Raw genomic sequence first — 16,677 nt, 5'->3', positions numbered from 1 at the left:
GGCAGTAAAATTTTTGTGTGAATAAACTGACAGAGGAGATGATATAAAATGGAGCAAAGAAGATGGTGAAAAACTAAGAAAACTGAAGTTAAAACTTGCCCCAGTATCAGCTTTAAGCTTACCTTCACTAGCAAAACCCTTTCATCTGTACGTAAATGAAGAAAAGGGGGTAGCTCATAGGGTTTTGTTTCAGGAGTGGGGAGGAGTAAAGAGACCCGTGGCTTATTTATCAAAGATGTGGGATCCAGTAAATCAAGGCTGGCCAGTGTGTGTTCAAGCTATAGCAGCTACTGCAATCATGGTTGAGAAAAGTCATAAACTGACTTTTGGAGGTAAATCAATTGTGTGCACACCTCATGCAGTATGAAATTTCTTCCAATTTGCATTGTGATTTTTATCTTGAAATACATAACTCACTGTACTCTAGGACTGAGAAACTAGTTTACAGCTGTGACATAGCAAAACCTGCCATTAATTTATTTTGAGTTGCTGCAGGCTGTTCACTCAAGTGGTTCTCAGTGTGTAAAGTTAAACTAAAGGTAACACCAGCTGCTTGGTAGGTCAATGAGAAACATTTTTTCTTCCAGCCAGTCCTTTTTCATGTACCCAAATGTGTTTTGCTTTCTTAGTTTTTTTGGTTTGTTTGTTTGTTTTTTTTCTGGAAGTGCTAACTACTTGCAGTGTACCTGGAACAGCAGCTAGAGTTGTTCATGCATGAGACTTCTGAAAAATAGGGCTCAGTTTTTCCCCAGACTTGGAGGTGGCCACATATAGAAATAGAGAAGCTACAAAGCGAGGTGAAGAACAAAAGTTTCAGTATCTTCCAATGTAAACTGTTAATTTGTTACTTTCAGCATCACTGTGGGTATGTGACACACTTATATGAAAAAGATGGTGAGGGAGATCTCTGCTTACTATGGTTTCCTATTTCTTGAATGAGTTAGAGAGCTGTGAGGAAGTTGTGGGCTCCCTGTGTGGATTACCCAGGCCTGCAGGGAGGGCTTGGCCATGATTCCCTCTGTGCTGCAGGCAGCCCTGCAGCGTGGCAGCAGTGGCTTGCCTCTGGTGAGTTTGCAGGCAGGGTGCTCCAGCACTGCAGTGCTCAGGGGCAGTTTCCTACTATGACATTAAGGCTTGAACTCAGGAGCGCCTCTTCCCACCCAGTTACTGTTTGTGTCCTAGGAACCTCTTTAGAGAGTGTTTCCTGGCAGTCAAAAAGAGAGTATTGCAGAGAAAAATTCCTCACTTGCTGTCCTCCCCCTGCCCTCAACTCTATTCATATTTTGTCCATTCCCTCTTCAAAATACAGATTTGTAAAACTCATGCTCTGTGTCCTCAGATGGCCTTCCCAAATCAAACCTTGGCTTCCTTGCAAATTGCATTGCACTAACTAGCATTGCCTTAAATTTGTTTTGGTGCAGGCAGGGTCACTTTGGAAGTAAGTTGTTGTTTACTTTGTTCCTGCAACCTTTTCAAGCTTGTGAATGGAAAAATTGTGATAGCAAACCAAGTCTTTATTTTTGCACTGTCAGCTGTGAGTGGCTGGTAGCCTTGGTGGAGGGTGCCGTGAATTACAGGCCTGCAGAACACGCATAACAAAAGTAATTTACTTTGTAAGGAAGTTGAAAAAGGGGGGAGAGGTGATTGGCAGACTCACCTCTCCAGGATGTGGGATTAATGTTAGAAAGTGGACTGATATTGGAATGTGGCTGCTGAAATGTGAAGAGAGAAAAAAAAAAGAGATAGAAAGGGAGAGAGAGAGAAAGAGAGCGAAGGGGAGAGCGAAATACACCCCCAAGGTCCCCTCAGCCACAGCTATCTGTAAGTTCTCCCCCATTCCTGCTAGGCAGAGTGACAACAAGGAGGGGGGGAAGTGGGGAAGGACAGAGTTAAACCCAAGGCTGTGAACGGGAGGGAGAGCAGGATGCCAATAGAGATAAGATCAAAGCAGAGATAGTGACTCTCACAAAGTGGTTTATTTTTTTAAACAAGACTTCTTTTTTTCTTTCTGATTTTTGTTGTTAAGAAGAGGAGGCTTTTGTTCTGAAGAATGAGTCTGTAAGACTATAACAGTTAGATGTTACCCAAAAAGTATACGGGACGAGCAGGAGGTGGCCCCTGAGGAGGTGCCGCAGGATCCGGGCCCGGTTGTGCCCCCCCAGTCCCCCCTGGAGCAGCTCAGCCCGACACGGCAGCAGCTCCTGGGCCAGCGCGGCCAGCTGGGCAGCTGCAACACAGAGCACCCCCAAATCACCCCAAAAATGTCCCAAATCACCCCAAAAATGTCCCAAAATCCACCCCAAAACCATCCCAAAATCACCCCAAAAATGTCCCCAAATAATCCCAAAACCATCCCAAAAATGTCCCCAAATAATCCCAAAATAATCCCAAAACCAGCCTGAAATAATCCCCAAAACAGCCTGAAAACATCCCAAAAAATACCCCAAAATAATCCCAAAAATGTCCCCAGATAATCCCAAAATCACCCCAAAAATGTCCCCAGATAATCCCAAAATAATCCCAAAATCACCCCAAGTATATCCCCAAATAATCCCAAAACCATCCCAAAATCATCCCAAAAATGACCCCAAAATCACCCCAAAAATGTCCCCAAAAATGTCCCCATAATCATCCCAAAAATGTCCCCAAAATCACCCGAAAAATGTCCCCAGATAATCCCAAAACCATCCCAAAATCATCCCAAAAATGTCCCCATAATCATCCCAAAAATGTCCCCAGATAATCCCAAAACCATCCCAAAATCACCCCAAAAATGTCCCCAAATAATCCCAAAATCACCCCAAAAATGTCCCCATAATCATCCCAAAACCATCCCAAAATCATCCCAAAAATGTCCCCCAAATCACCCCAAAAATGTCCTCAGATAATTCCAAAACCATCCCAAAAATGTCCCCAAAATCACCCCAAAAATGTCCCCAAATCATCCCAAAATCATCCCAAACATGTCCCCAAAATCACCCCAAAAACGTCCCCAGATAATCCCCAAATCATCCCAAAAATGTCCCCAGATAATCCCCAAACCATCCCAAAATCACCCCAAAAATGTCCCCAAAATCATCCCAAAAATGTCCCCAAAATCACCCCAAAAATGTCCCCAAATCATCCCCAAATCATCCCAAAAATGTCCCCAAAATCACCCCAAAAATGTCCCCATAATCACCCCAAAACCATCCCAAAATCACCCCAAAAATGTCCCCCAAATCACCCCAAAAATGTCCTCAGATAATCCCAAAACCATCCCAAAATCACCCCAAAAATGTCCCCAAATCATCCCAAAAATGTCCCCAAATAATCCCAAAATCATCCCAAAACCAGCCTGAAATAATCCCCAAAACAGCCTGAAAACATCCCAAAATCATCCCCCAAATCACCCCAAAAATGTCCCCAAAATCATCCCAAAAATGTCCCCAAAATCACCCCAAAAATGTCCCCAAAATTATCCCAAAAATGTCCCCAAAATCACCCCAAAAATGTCCCCAGATAATCCCAAAATCACCCAAAAAATGTCCCCATAATCATCCCAAAATCATCCCAAAATCACCCCAAAAATGTCCCCAAAATAATCCCAAAAATGTCCCCAAATAATCCCAAAAATGTCCCCAAAACCATCCCAAAAACATCCTAAAAAATTCCCCCAAAACCACATTAAAATCACCCCAAACCCCTCAAACCCCACCAAAACCCCACAAATCCCCAAAATCCCCCAAAAATCCCCCAAATCCCCCCAAAAATCCCCAAAATCCCCCAAAACTCCCCATATCCCCCAAAACTCCTCCAAAAATCCCCCCAAAATCCTCCCCAAATCCCCCCAAAATTCCCTCAAATTGCCTCAGGACCCTCCAAAATCCCCTAAAATCCACCAAATCCCCCCAGGACCCCCCAAAATCCCTCCCAAAATCCCCCAAATCCCCCCAAAAATCCCCAAAATCCCCCAAAACTCCCCATATCCCCCAAAACTCCTCCAAAAATCCCCCCAAAATCCTCCCCAAATCCCCCCAAAATTCCCTCAAATTGCCTCAGGACCCTCCAAAATCCCCTAAAATCCACCAAATCCCCCCAGGACCCCCCAAAATCCCTCCCAAAATCCCCTAAAATCCCCCCAAACCCCCCAAAATCGCCTCAGGACCCCCAAAATCCCCCCAAAATTTCCCCAAAATCCCCCCAAATCCCCCCAAAATCCCCCAAAATCTCTCCAAAACTCCCCCCTAAAATGCCCTAAAATCCCCAAAATCCTCCAAAAAATTCACCCAAAATCCCCCAAAATCTCCTCAAATCGCCCCAAAATCCCCTCAAACCCACAGAAAATCCCCCCAAATCCCCCCAAAACCCCCTCAGGACCCCCCTAAAATCCCCTCAAAACCCTCCCAGATCCTCCCAAAATTTCCACAAAATGCCCCAAAATCCCTCCAAAACTCCTCCCTAAAATGCCCTAAAATCCCCAAAATTCACCCAAATTCCCTCTAAATCTCCTCAAATCGCCCCAAAATCCCCTCAAACCCCCAGAAAAATCCCCCAAACCCCTCCTAAATCCCCTCAGGACCCCCTCAGGACCCCCTAAAATCCCCCCAAAACCCTCCCAGATCCTCCCAAAAATCCCCACAAAATGCCCCCAAATTCCCTCAAAATTGCCCCCAAATCCTCCAAAATCCACCCAAAATCCCCTCAAATCGCCCCAAAATCCCCTCAAACCCCCAGAAAAATCCCCCAACCCCCCCCCAAATCCCCTCAAAACCCCCTCAGGACCCCCCTAAAATCCCCCCAAAACCCTCCCAGATCCTCCCAAAAATCCCCACAAAATGCCCCCAAAATCCCCCAAATCCCCCCAAAATCCCCCAAATTTCCCCAAAAACCCTAAATCCCACCTGAGAACATCTCCCCCTGGCGGGTGTAGCCCCTGGCCCGCGCTGTCTCCAGCAGAGCCCCCAGACCCAAATCCCCCCTAAATCCTCCAAAATCCCTCCAAAACTCCCCCCTGAAATGCCCCAAAATCCCCAAAATCCTCCCAAAATTCACCCAAATTCCCTCTAAATCTCCTCAAATCGCCCCAAAATCCCCTCAAACCCCCAGAAAAAATCCCCCAAATCCCCCCCAAATCCCCCCAAAACCCCCTGAGGACCATCTAAAATCCCCCCCAGATCCTCCCAAAAATCCCCACAAAATGCCCCCCAAATCCCCCAAATTTCCCCAAAATCCTCCCAAAAATCCCCAAATCCCACCTGAGAACATCTCCCCCTGGCAGGTGCAGCCCCTGACCTGTGCTGGATCCAGCAGAGCCCCCAGACCCAAATCCCCCCTAAATCCCCCAAAATCCCTCCAAAACTCCCCTCTAAAATGCCCCAAAATCCCCAAAATCCTCCCAAAATCCCCCAAAATCCTCCCAAATCTCCTCAAATCGCCCCAAAATCTCCTCAAATCACCCCAAAATCTCCTCAAACCCCCAGAAAAATCCCCCAAACCCCCCCCAAATCCCCTCAGGACCCCCTAAAATCCCCCCAAAACCCTCCCAGATCCTCCCAAAAATCCCCACAAAATGCCCCCAAATCCCCAAAAAATCCCCCAAATCCCCCCAAAAACCTCCAAAATCCTCCCAAAATTCACCCCAAATCCCCCAAAATCTCCTCAAATCAACTCAAATCCCCCCAACACCCCCCAAAAACCCTCAGGACCCCTCTAAAATCCCCCCAAAACCCTCCCAGATCCTCCCAATAATCCCCACAAAATGCCCCCAAAATCCCCCAAAATCGCCCCAAAATCCCCCAAATTTTCCCAAAATCCCCCAAAATGCCCCAAATCCCACCTGAGAACGTCTCCCCCTGGCGGGTGTAGCCCCTGGCCCGCGCTGTCTCCAGCAGAGCCCCCAGACTCAATTGGGGCCGGGTGGGCGCCAGCACTGCCCCCGCCATGGCCAGGGCCACCAGCCCGCACCTGGAGAGGGAATTTTGGGGATTTTTGGGGAATTTTGGGGGTTTTTGGGGATTTTGGGGAAATTTGGGGCATTTTTTGGGGGGTTTTGGGGATGTTCGGGGGGTTTAGGGGCAGATTTGAGGGGGATTTTGGGGTGATTTTGGGAGGATTTATTGGGTTTTGGGAGGGTGTGGAGAGATTCTTGGGGAATTTTGGGGGGATTTGGGGAGGATTTTTGGGCGATTTTGAGCATTTTTAGGGGGATTTGGGGGTTTAGGGGCAGGTTTGGGGGGATTTGGGGGATATTAGGGGATATTTGAGGGGTTTTGTTGGGTTTGGGGGGATTTGGGGAGATTTTGGGGGAATTTTGAGGGGATTTGGGGCAGATTTGGAGAGGATTTTGTTGTTTTGGGGGGTTTCAGAGCATTTGCTGGGTTTGAGGGATTTGGGGATTCTGGGGTGATTTTGGGAGGATTTATTGGGTTTTGGGAGGGTGTGAAGAGATTCTTGGGGAATTTTGGGGGGATTTGGGGAGGATTTTTGGGCAATTTTGAACATTTTTAGGGGGGTTTGGGGGTTTAGGGGCAGATTTGGGGGGATTTGGGGGGATATTAGGGGATATTTGAGGGGGTTTGTTGCGTTTGGGGGGATTTTGGGCAATATTTGGGGGGATTTTATGATTTTTGGGGAGGTTTGGGGGGATTTGTTGGTTTTGGGGGGATTTGGGGAGATTTTGGGGGAATTTTGAGGGGATTTGGGGCAGATTTGGAGAGGATTTTGGTGTTTTGGGGGTTTTGAGGGGATTTGCTGGGTTTGAGGGATTTGGGGTTTCTGGGGTGATTTTGGGAGGATTTATTGGGTTTTGGGAGGGTGTGGAGAGATTCTTGGGGAATTTTGGGGGGATTTGGGTGGATTTTTGGGCGATTTTGAGCATTTTTAGGGGGGTTTGGGGGTTTAGGGGCAGATTTGGGGGGATTTGGGGGGATATTAGGGGATATTTGAGGGGTTTTGTTGGGTTTGGGGGGATTTTGGGTAATATTTGGGGGGATTTCTTGGATTTGGGGGGATTTGGGGATTTTTGGGGGGGGGTTGGGGGGATTTGTTGGTTTTGGGGGGATTTGGGGAGATTTTGGGGGAATTTTGAGGGGATTTGGGGCAGATTTGGAGAGGATTTTAGTGTTTTGGGGGTTTTGAGGGGATTTGCTGGGTTTGAGGGATTTGGGGGTTCTGGGGTGATTTTGGGGGGTTTATTCGGTTTTGGGGGCTTGTGGAGAGATTTTGGGGAAATTTTGGGGGAATTTGGGGGGTTTGGGGGAATTTTGGGGGATTTGGGGTATTTTGGGGGGGGTCTTGGGGGGTTTGGGTAATTTTTGGGGGGTTTGGGGGGATTTTGGGGGGGGTTGGGGGCTTTTGGGGCTTTTGGGGTTTTTTGGGGGGAGTTTTGGTGGTTTTGTGGGGATTTTGGGGATTTCAGGGGGATTTTGGGAGATTTCGGTGTTTTGGGGGGGATTTTAGGGTTTTGGGAGATTTTGGGATGTTTGGGGGGGGGTTTATGGTTTTTTTGGGGGCATTTTGGTGGACTTCGGGGTTTTTTTGGGGGAGATTTTGGGGTTTTGGGGGGGATTTGGGTTTTTTTGGGTTTTTGGGGTGGTTTTGAGCTGATTTTTGGGTTTTTTGGGACTCACTGGGGTCCATCCTGGATCAGGGGCGGCACCGGGCGGTGGAACAGGAGCCACTTCCAGGGACCCGCGAGGCTTTTTGGGGAGGGGGCACCACGTGAGACCCCCCAAAAATGGGGAACCCATCCCAAAACCCAGCCCAGGACCCCTCCCCAAATTCCCCCCCAAATTCCCCCCCAAAATCCCACTTGGGACCCTCCCAAGACTCCCCAAATCCTTTCAGGACCCCTCCCAAAATCTCCTCCAAAATTCCCATCTCCCCTCCAGGACCCCTCCCCAAAATCCCCCAGATTCCCCCCAAAACCCCCCCAAGCCTCCCCAAGACCCCCACCTCAAAATCCCCCAGGACCCCTCCCCAAAACCCCTTCCCAAATTCCCCCCAAACCCCTTCCCAAAATCCCCTTCAAATCCCTCAAAACCCCCTCAGGACCCCTCCCCAAATTCATTCTCAAGGACCCTCCAAAACCCCCCCCAAGGACCCCACCCCAAATCCCCCCAGGACCCCTCCCCAATTCCCCCCCAGACCTTTTCAGGACCCTTCCCCAAATTCCAGCCCAAGACCCCTCCCCAAAACCCCCCAAGGACCCCCGAAAATCCCCCTCAAATCCCCCCAAAAAAACCCCGCCAGACCCCTCCCCAAATCCCCCCAGACCCCTTCAGGACCCCTCCCCAAATTCCCCTCAGGACCCCCCCACAAAGCCCCCTCAAGGAACCCCCAAATCCCCCCCAAATCCCTTCCCAAGGACCCTCCAAAATTCCCCAAGACCCCTCCCCAAATCAACTCAAATCCACACCAAAACCCTCCCAGACCCGTCCCCAAAACCCCCTCAGGACCCCTCCCCAAATCCCCCCCAAAACTCCCTAAAAACCCCCCCCAGACCCCTCCCCAAATCCCCCCAGGTCCCTTCCCTTAAACCCCCCAAAGACCCCCCAAGCCCCCTCCAAAAGACCCCAAAATCCCTCTCAAATCTCCCCAAGACCCCTCCCCAAAACCCTCTCAGGACCCCTCCCCAAATCCCCCCAAGACCCCCTAAAAAACCCCCCCAGACCCCTCCCCAAATCCCCCCAGGTCCCCCCCTAAAACCCCCCAAACCCCCTCCAAAATACCCCAAACACCCCAAAATCTCTCTCAAATCTCCCCAAGACCCCTCCCCAAAACCCTCTCAGGACCCCTCCCCAAATCCCCCCAAGACCCCCTAAAAACCCCCCCAGACCCCTCCCCAAATCCCCCCAGGTCCCTTCCCTAAAACCCCCCAAAGACCCCCCAAACCCCCTCCAAAATACCCCAAACACCCCAAAATCCCTCTCAAATCTCCCCAAGACCCCTCCCCAAAACCCCCTCACGACCCCTCCCCAAAACCCCCTCACGACCCCTCCCCAAATCCCCTCACGACCCCTCCCCTCAGACCCCCCCGCCCCTTTCCCACCTGTCCCGCCGTCGCCTCAGCAGCTCCCGGATCCCTCCGTCCTCTCCCAGTGCCTCCGCCGCTCTCTGCAGCGCCTCCCGCAGGACCCGCTCGAGCCCGGGGCCGCTCCCGGGGAGGCTCCCGGGGGTCCCTGAGGGGCTCCCGGGGGTCCCTGAGGGGCTCCCGGAGGTCCCGGGGAGCGGCGGCGGCGGCGGAGGCGGGGGAGGGGGCGACCGCTCCATGCCCGGCCCCGGCCTCAGGGGGCGCCTATGATTGGCTGGAGCAGAGCGGGGGAGGCGGGAGTTGCTGAGGGGGAGGCGCGCGGTGATTGGTTGGTTTGGTGTAGAGCGCACTGATTGGTTGGTTCGGAGGGCAGAAAGAGGGAGTTGCTGAGGGGAGACGCGCGGTGATTGGTTGGTTAAGAGGGCGGGAAGAGGAGGGCGCTGAGGGGACACGCTGATTGGTTGGTTAAGTGGGCGGGAAGAGGAGGGCGCTGAGAGGAGACGCACGGTGATTGGTTGGTTCGGAGGGCGGGAAGAGGAAGGTTCTGAGGGGAGGCGCGCGCTGATTGGTTGGTTCGGAGGGCGGGAACCGAAAGGTGCTGAGGCGAGACAAACAGTGATTGGTTGGTTCGGAGGGCGGGAACAGGAGGGTGCTGAGGTGAGACATGCAGTGATTGGTTGGCTTGGAGGGCGGGAAGAGAGAGTTGCTGAGGGGAGACACGCAGTGATTGGTTGATTTGGAGGGCGGGAACAGAAAGGGTGCTGAGGGGGGACACGCAGTGGTTGGTTGGTTCTCAGGGCGGGAAAAGGAGGGTGCTGAGGAGAGACGCGCTGTGATTGGTTGGTTCGGAGGGCGGGAAGAGAGAGTTGCTGAGGGGAGACATGCAGTGATTGGTTGGTTCGGAGGGCGGGAACAGGAGGGTGCTGAGGGGAGACACGCGGTGATTGGTTGGTTCGGAGAGCGGGAAGAGGGAGTTGCTGAGGGGAGACGTACAGTGATTGGTTGGGTCAGGTGGCGGGAAGAGGAGGGTGCAGCAGGGAGATGCGCGCTGATTGGTTGGCTCGAAGGGCGGGAAGAGGAGGGTGCTGAGGGGAGGCGCGCGGTGATTGGTTGGTGCGGTGAGCGGGAAGAGGAGGGCGCTGAGGGAAGGTGCGCGGTGATTGGTTGGATCATATGGCGGGAAGAGAGAGTTGCTGAGGGGAGACACACAGTGATTGGTTAGTTCGAAGGGCGGGAAGAGGAGGGTGCTGAGGGGAGACGTGCAGTGATTGGTTGGTTCGGAGGGCGGGAAGAGAGAGTTGCTGAGGGGAGACATGCAGTGATTGGTTGGTTTGGACGGCGGGAAGAGGAGGGTGCTGAGGGGAGACGCGCGTTGATTGGTTGGTTCCGAGGGCGGGAACAGAAAGGTGCTGAGGGGAGACACGCAGTGATTGGTTGATTCCGAGGGCGGGAACAGAAAGGTGCTGAGGGGAGACATGCAGTGATTGGTTGGTTCGGAGTGCGGGAAGAGGAGGGTGCTGAGGGGAGGCGCGCGGTGATTGGTTGGTTCAGGTGGCGGGAAGAGGAGGGTGCTGAGGGGAGACGTGCAGTGATTGGTTGGTTCAGGTGGCGGGAAGAGGAGGATGCTGAGGAGAGACGCGCGCTGATTGGTTGGCTCTAAGGGCAAAAAGAGGGAGCTGCTGAGGGGAAACGCGCGGTGATTGGTTGGTTCAGGTGGCGGGAAGAGGAGGGTGGGAGAGGAGGCACGCGGTCATTGGTTGGTTCGGAGGGCGGGAAGAGGAGGGTGCTGAGGGGAGGCACGCAGTGATTGGTTGGTTCTCAGGGCGGGAAGAGAGAGTTGCTGAGGGGAGAGACGCGGTGATTGGTTGGTTCCGAGGGCGGGAACAGGAGGCTGCTGAGGGGAGACACGCGGTGATTGGTTGGTTCGGAGGGCGGGAAGAGGAGGGCGCTGAGGGGACACGCTGATTGGTTGGTTAAGTGGGCGGGAAGAGGAGGGCGCTGAGAGGAGACGCACGGTGATTGGTTGGTTCGGAGGGCGGGAAGAGGAAGGTTCTGAGGGGAGGCGCGCGCTGATTGGTTGGTTCGGAGGGCGGGAACCGAAAGGTGCTGAGGCGAGACAAACAGTGATTGGTTGGTTCGGAGGGCGGGAACAGGAGGGTGCTGAGGTGAGACATGCAGTGATTGGTTGGCTTGGAGGGCGGGAAGAGAGAGTTGCTGAGGGGAGACACGCAGTGATTGGTTGATTTGGAGGGCGGGAACAGAAAGGGTGCTGAGGGGGGACACGCAGTGGTTGGTTGGTTCTCAGGGCGGGAAAAGGAGGGTGCTGAGGAGAGACGCGCTGTGATTGGTTGGTTCGGAGGGCGGGAAGAGAGAGTTGCTGAGGGGAGACATGCAGTGATTGGTTGGTTCGGAGGGCGGGAACAGGAGGGTGCTGAGGGGAGACACGCGGTGATTGGTTGGTTCGGAGAGCGGGAAGAGGGAGTTGCTGAGGGGAGACGTACAGTGATTGGTTGGGTCAGGTGGCGGGAAGAGGAGGGTGCAGCAGGGAGATGCGCGCTGATTGGTTGGCTCGAAGGGCGGGAAGAGGAGGGTGCTGAGGGGAGGCGCGCGGTGATTGGTTGGTGCGGTGAGCGGGAAGAGGAGGGCGCTGAGGGAAGGTGCGCGGTGATTGGTTGGATCATATGGCGGGAAGAGAGAGTTGCTGAGGGGAGACACACAGTGATTGGTTAGTTCGAAGGGCGGGAAGAGGAGGGTGCTGAGGGGAGACGTGCAGTGATTGGTTGGTTCGGAGGGCGGGAAGAGAGAGTTGCTGAGGGGAGACACGCAGTGATTGGTTGGTTTGGACGGCGGGAAGAGGAGGGTGCTGAGGGGAGACGCGCGTTGATTGGTTGGTTCCGAGGGCGGGAACAGAAAGGTGCTGAGGGGAGACACGCAGTGATTGGTTGATTCCGAGGGCGGGAACAGAAAGGTGCTGAGGGGAGACATGCAGTGATTGGTTGGTTCGGAGTGCGGGAAGAGGAGGGTGCTGAGGGGAGGCGCGCGGTGATTGGTTGGTTCAGGTGGCGGGAAGAGGAGGGTGCTGAGGGGAGACGTGCAGTGATTGGTTGGTTCAGGTGGCGGGAAGAGGAGGATGCTGAGGAGAGACGCGCGCTGATTGGTTGGCTCTAAGGGCAAAAAGAGGGAGCTGCTGAGGGGAAACGCGCGGTGATTGGTTGGTTCAGGTGGCGGGAAGAGGAGGGTGCAGCAAGGAGACGCGTGCTGATTGGTTGGCTCGAAGAGCGAGAAAAGGAGGGTGCTGAGGGGAGGCGCGCGATGATTGGTTGGTTCAGGTGGCGGGAAGAGGAGGGTGGGAGAGGAGGCACGCGGTCATTGGTTGGTTCGGAGGGCGGGAAGAGGAGGGTGCTGAGGGGAGGCACGCGGTGATTGGTTGGATCATATGGCGGGAAGAGAGAGTTGCTAAGGGGAGACACACAGTGATTGGTTGGTTCGGAGGGCGGGAAGAGGAGGGTGCTGAGGGGAGGCACGCAGTGATTGGTTGGTTTGGAGGGCGGGAAGAGAGAGTTGCTGAGGGGAGACACGCAGTGATTGGTTGGTTCTCAGGGCGGGAAGAGAGAGTTGCTGAGGGGAGACACACAGTGATTGGTTGATTCCGAGGGCGGGAAGAGGAGACTGCTGAGGGGAGACACGCAGTGATTGGTTGGATCATATGGCGGGAAGAGAGAGTTGCTGAGGGGAGACACACAGTGATTGGTTGGTTCGGAGGGCGGGAAGAGGAAGGTTCTGAGGGGAGGCGCGCGCTGATTGGTTGGTTCGGAGGGCGGGAACTGAAAGGTGCTGAGGCGAGACAAACAGTGATTGGTTGGTTCGGAGGGCGGGAACAGGAGGGTGCTGAGGTGAGACATGCAGTGATTGGTTGGCTTGGAGGGCGGGAAGAGAGAGTTGCTGAGGGGAGACACGCAGTGATTGGTTGATTCCGAGGGTGGGAACAGGAGGCTGCTGAGGGGAGACACGTGGTGATTGGTTGGTTCGGAGGGCGGGAACAGGAGGGTGCTGAGGGGAGACACACAGTGATTGGTTGATTCCGAGGGCGGGAACAGGAGGCTGCTGAGGGGAGACACGCAGTGATTGGTTAGTTCGAAAGGCGGGAAGAGGAGGGTGCTGAGGGGAGGCACGCGGTGATTGGTTGGATCATATGGCGGGAAGAGAGACTTGCTGAGGGGAGACACACAGTGATTGGTTGGTTCGGAGGGCGGGAAGAGGAGGGTGCTGAGGGGAGGCACGCAGTGATTGGTTGGTTCTCAGGGCGGGAAGAGAGAGTTGCTGAGGGGAGAGACGCGGTGATTGGTTGGTTCCGAGGGCGGGAACAGGAGGCTGCTGAGGGGAGACACGCGGTGATTGGTTGGTTCGGAGGGCGGGAAGAGGAGGGTGCTGAGGGGAGACACGCGGTGATTGGTTGATTCCGAGGGCGGGAACAGGAGGCTGCTGAGGGGAGACACGCGGTGATTGGTTGGTTCAGGTGGCGGGAAGAGGAGGGTGCAGCAGGGAGACGCGCGCTGATTGGTTGGCTCGAAGGGAGGGAAAAGGAGGGTGCTGAGGGGAGCATTGGGGGCATTTTGGTGGACTTCGACGTTTTTTGGGGGGGATTTTGGGGTTTGGGGGGGGATTTGGGGTTTTTTGGTTTTTGGGGTGATTTTGAGCTGATTTTTGGGTTTTTTGGGACTCACTGGGGTCCATCCTGGATCAGGGGCAGCACCGGCCGGTGGAAAAGGAGCCACTTCAAGGGACCCGCGCTGATTGGTTGGCGAGGAGGGCGGGAAGAGGAGGGTGCTGAGGGGAGGCACGCAGTGATTGGTTGGTTTGGAGGGCGGGAAGAGAGAGTTGCTGAGGGGAGACATGCAGTGATTGGTTGGTTTGGACGGCGGGAAGAGGAGGGTGCTGAGGGGAGACGCGCGCTGATTGGTTGGTTCGGAGAGCGAAAAGAGGGAGTTGCTGAGGGGAGACGTGTAGTGATTGGTTGGTTCAGGTGGCGGGAAGAGGAGGGTGCTGAGGGGAGACGCAGTGATTGGTTGGTTCGGAGGGCGGGAACAGAAAGGTGCTGAGGGGAGACACGCAGTGATTGGTTGGTTCGGAGGGCGGGAAAAGGAGGGTGCTGAGGGGAGGCGCGCGCTGATTGGTTGGCTCAGAGGGCGGGAAGAGGAGGGTGCTGAGGGGAGACACGCGGTGATTGGTTGGTTCGGAAAGCGAAAAGAGGGAGTTGCTGAGGGGAGACGTGCAGTGATTGGTTGGTTCATATGGCGGGAAGAGGGAGTTTCAGAGGTGAGATGCGCGCTGATTGGTTCGTTACATGCATGAGAGGTGGAGGGTGCTGAGGGAAGATGTGCGTTGATTGGTTGATTCAGTAGTGTGAGACGGAAATTGCTGAGGAGAGCCGCGCCATGATTGGTGGGCCTCCGGTTTTTGGGAGGGGCGCAGTGATTGGTTGGAGTAGCGAACGGAAAGCAGGCGTTGCTGAGGGGAGGCGCGCGGTGATTGGTTGGTTTTGGAGATGAAGCACAGTGATTGGCTGATAAAAGCGCGGGATTTTTAAGGGAATATTCCCGTTTTTTGGGAATGGAAATTCCTGAAACTTTTTTGAGAAAAATTCCCGGGTTTTGCAGGGGAAACATTTCTGATTTTTGGGGAAAAATTCCCGCGTTTTTTGGGGGAAAATTCCTGGATTTTTTTTGACCGCAAATAAACCCAAGGACACCTAAATAAACCCCAAATACACCAACTTAAACCCAAATAACCCACAATAAACCCAAATAACCCCAAATGAACTCCAAGTAAACCCAAATAACCCCAAAAGACCCCAAAAATCCGCAAATAGATGCAATTAACCCCAAATAAACCCAAATACAGCCCAATAAACAATAACAAACCCCAAATTAACCCAAATAACCCCAAATAAACCAATTTAAACCCGTAAATACACTCACGTACTCCCTAAAATCCCCCAAATAAATCCAAATAAAACCTAAAAACCCCCTAAAAACCCCAAATAGACACAAATAAACCAAACTAAACCCAAAAAAAACCCAAGTAATCCCCAAATAAATCCCAAATAATCCTTAAATAAACTCAAATACATCCAACCGAACGCCAAAACACCCCAAAAGAAACCCCAAATAATCACAAACAAACAAAATTAAGCCCAAATGAACCCCAAATAATCCCTAAATAAACCCAAATAAACCCCAAATCACCCCAGTTTCCCTCGTCCCCACCCCAAAACAGATCCTGGCCAATCAGAGCGCGCTCCTCATGACGATGCGGTTGCTGGGCAGAATCCCAGAACACTGGCCACGCCCAGCTATTTTCAGCCAATCAGATCGCGAAGCAGCTCTGCCTTTGTGTTGCTCCGTGGAGCCCAGCGTCCCTCACAACGCTAGCCAATCAGAGACCGCGCGGTTAAAACCAAGAGCGAATCAAGAGCGTTTCTCGCTGACGACTCATCAGTTGCCAGGAGCGGAATTTGGAGAAGGGGGAGGTGACACTGGGGGTGGGGATGGGGCTGCGGGGGCAGCAGGGGCCGTACTGGTGGCACTGGTGGTACTGGGAGCACCCCTGGCCGCGGGAGCTCCCACCAATTCATCAATTCTAATATTTGCAAAAAGCCAATATTATAATATGCATCTATAAAATATACATATATCAGCTATTTATAGTATGTATATTATATATATTCAAATACATTAAATATATACTATATTTTTTATATAAAATAAATATTTTTAGTCTATATAAAAACATATATTTATATTTTATACATTATATACTATAAATATAATATGGTTTTTTAGTTTATATGCTACATTATTATATAATCCTATATTAATATGTTATAGGATATATATAATAACAATAACTTTGCTATTGCCTTGGTTTAAAAAGCCAGGTGTCTGCTGAGAAGGGCAGGAACCTCCCCTGAAAAAGAAAGTATCCATCCCTGAAAATTATTATAAGTATTATAAGTATTATAATTATTATAATTATTATATTTTGGAATTAAGGGGCTTTCAGGAAAAGATATGGGAGCAGGAATACCATTTCTTTATTAGGAAAAACTAAAAATACAAATGCAAAGTGGGAAAAGGTGATCCTCTGGGAATCTAGTGGGGAAAGGGTGATCCTCTGGGAATCCAGTGGGGAAAGGGTGATCCTCTGAGAATTTAGTGGGGAAAGGGCTGATCCACTGGGAATCCAGTGGGGAAAGGGTGATCCACTGAGAATCCATTTGGAAAAGGGATAATCCATTGGGAATCCAGTGGGAAAAGGGTGATCCTGTGGCACTCCACACAGAATGTGTCTCCAAATCCTAAATTCCCCCTTAACTGCCTGTGCAATGCTGGGACTTCAGGTATCTTTGATCAATTTCTTTCATATAACCCCATTCAGGCTGATTTGAGGGATGAAGATGAAGCAGAGGAAAATTAAAGCCAAACCAAAAGAAAAGCCAGCCAGGTGTGTTCCCAACATGGAAAACGGGGAATGTGGGACACCAGCACCCTGCCCAGCGTCGCTCCTCTGGGGATGGGGGCAGCTGGAGCAGTGCATGAAGCTCTTTGACACTCGGGGCACTCGCAGGGCTTCCCTTACCGGTTACTCCGTTGGTGTCGGGTCAA

At 52.3% G+C, this 16,677-nt stretch overlaps 3 protein-coding genes across 3 annotated transcripts in view; 1 reads left to right on the top strand and 2 right to left on the bottom strand.

Annotated features, from left to right (window-relative positions):
* The window catches only part of LOC140680256 (uncharacterized), a 1,118,524-nt gene that overhangs the window by 732,213 nt on the left and 369,634 nt on the right, over positions 1-16,677 (top strand). The window lies entirely within an intron of this gene.
* LOC105760196 (uncharacterized) overlaps positions 1-16,677 on the bottom strand; it is a 448,806-nt gene that overhangs the window by 183,326 nt on the left and 248,803 nt on the right. The gene's annotated exons all lie outside the window — the stretch shown is intronic.
* Positions 1,955-16,673, bottom strand: LOC140680915 (actin maturation protease-like). The gene is made up of 6 exons (XM_072919818.1): positions 16,652-16,673; positions 13,738-13,840; positions 9,032-9,399; positions 7,611-7,679; positions 5,819-5,946; positions 1,955-2,227 (listed from the first exon to the last, which is right to left on the bottom strand). The coding sequence occupies exons 3-6, from the start codon at positions 9,250-9,252 to the stop codon at positions 2,022-2,024; spliced, it is 624 nt and encodes a 207-aa protein (XP_072775919.1). The 5' UTR covers positions 9,253-9,399; positions 13,738-13,840; positions 16,652-16,673; the 3' UTR covers positions 1,955-2,021.

This window comes from Taeniopygia guttata, chromosome 30 (genome assembly GCF_048771995.1).
Source record: "Taeniopygia guttata chromosome 30, bTaeGut7.mat, whole genome shotgun sequence".
In the NCBI taxonomy this organism is placed as follows: domain Eukaryota; kingdom Metazoa; phylum Chordata; class Aves; order Passeriformes; family Estrildidae; genus Taeniopygia; species Taeniopygia guttata.
Note: the sequence above shows the minus strand (reverse complement) of the source record. Positions and strands in the feature narration are given on the sequence as shown.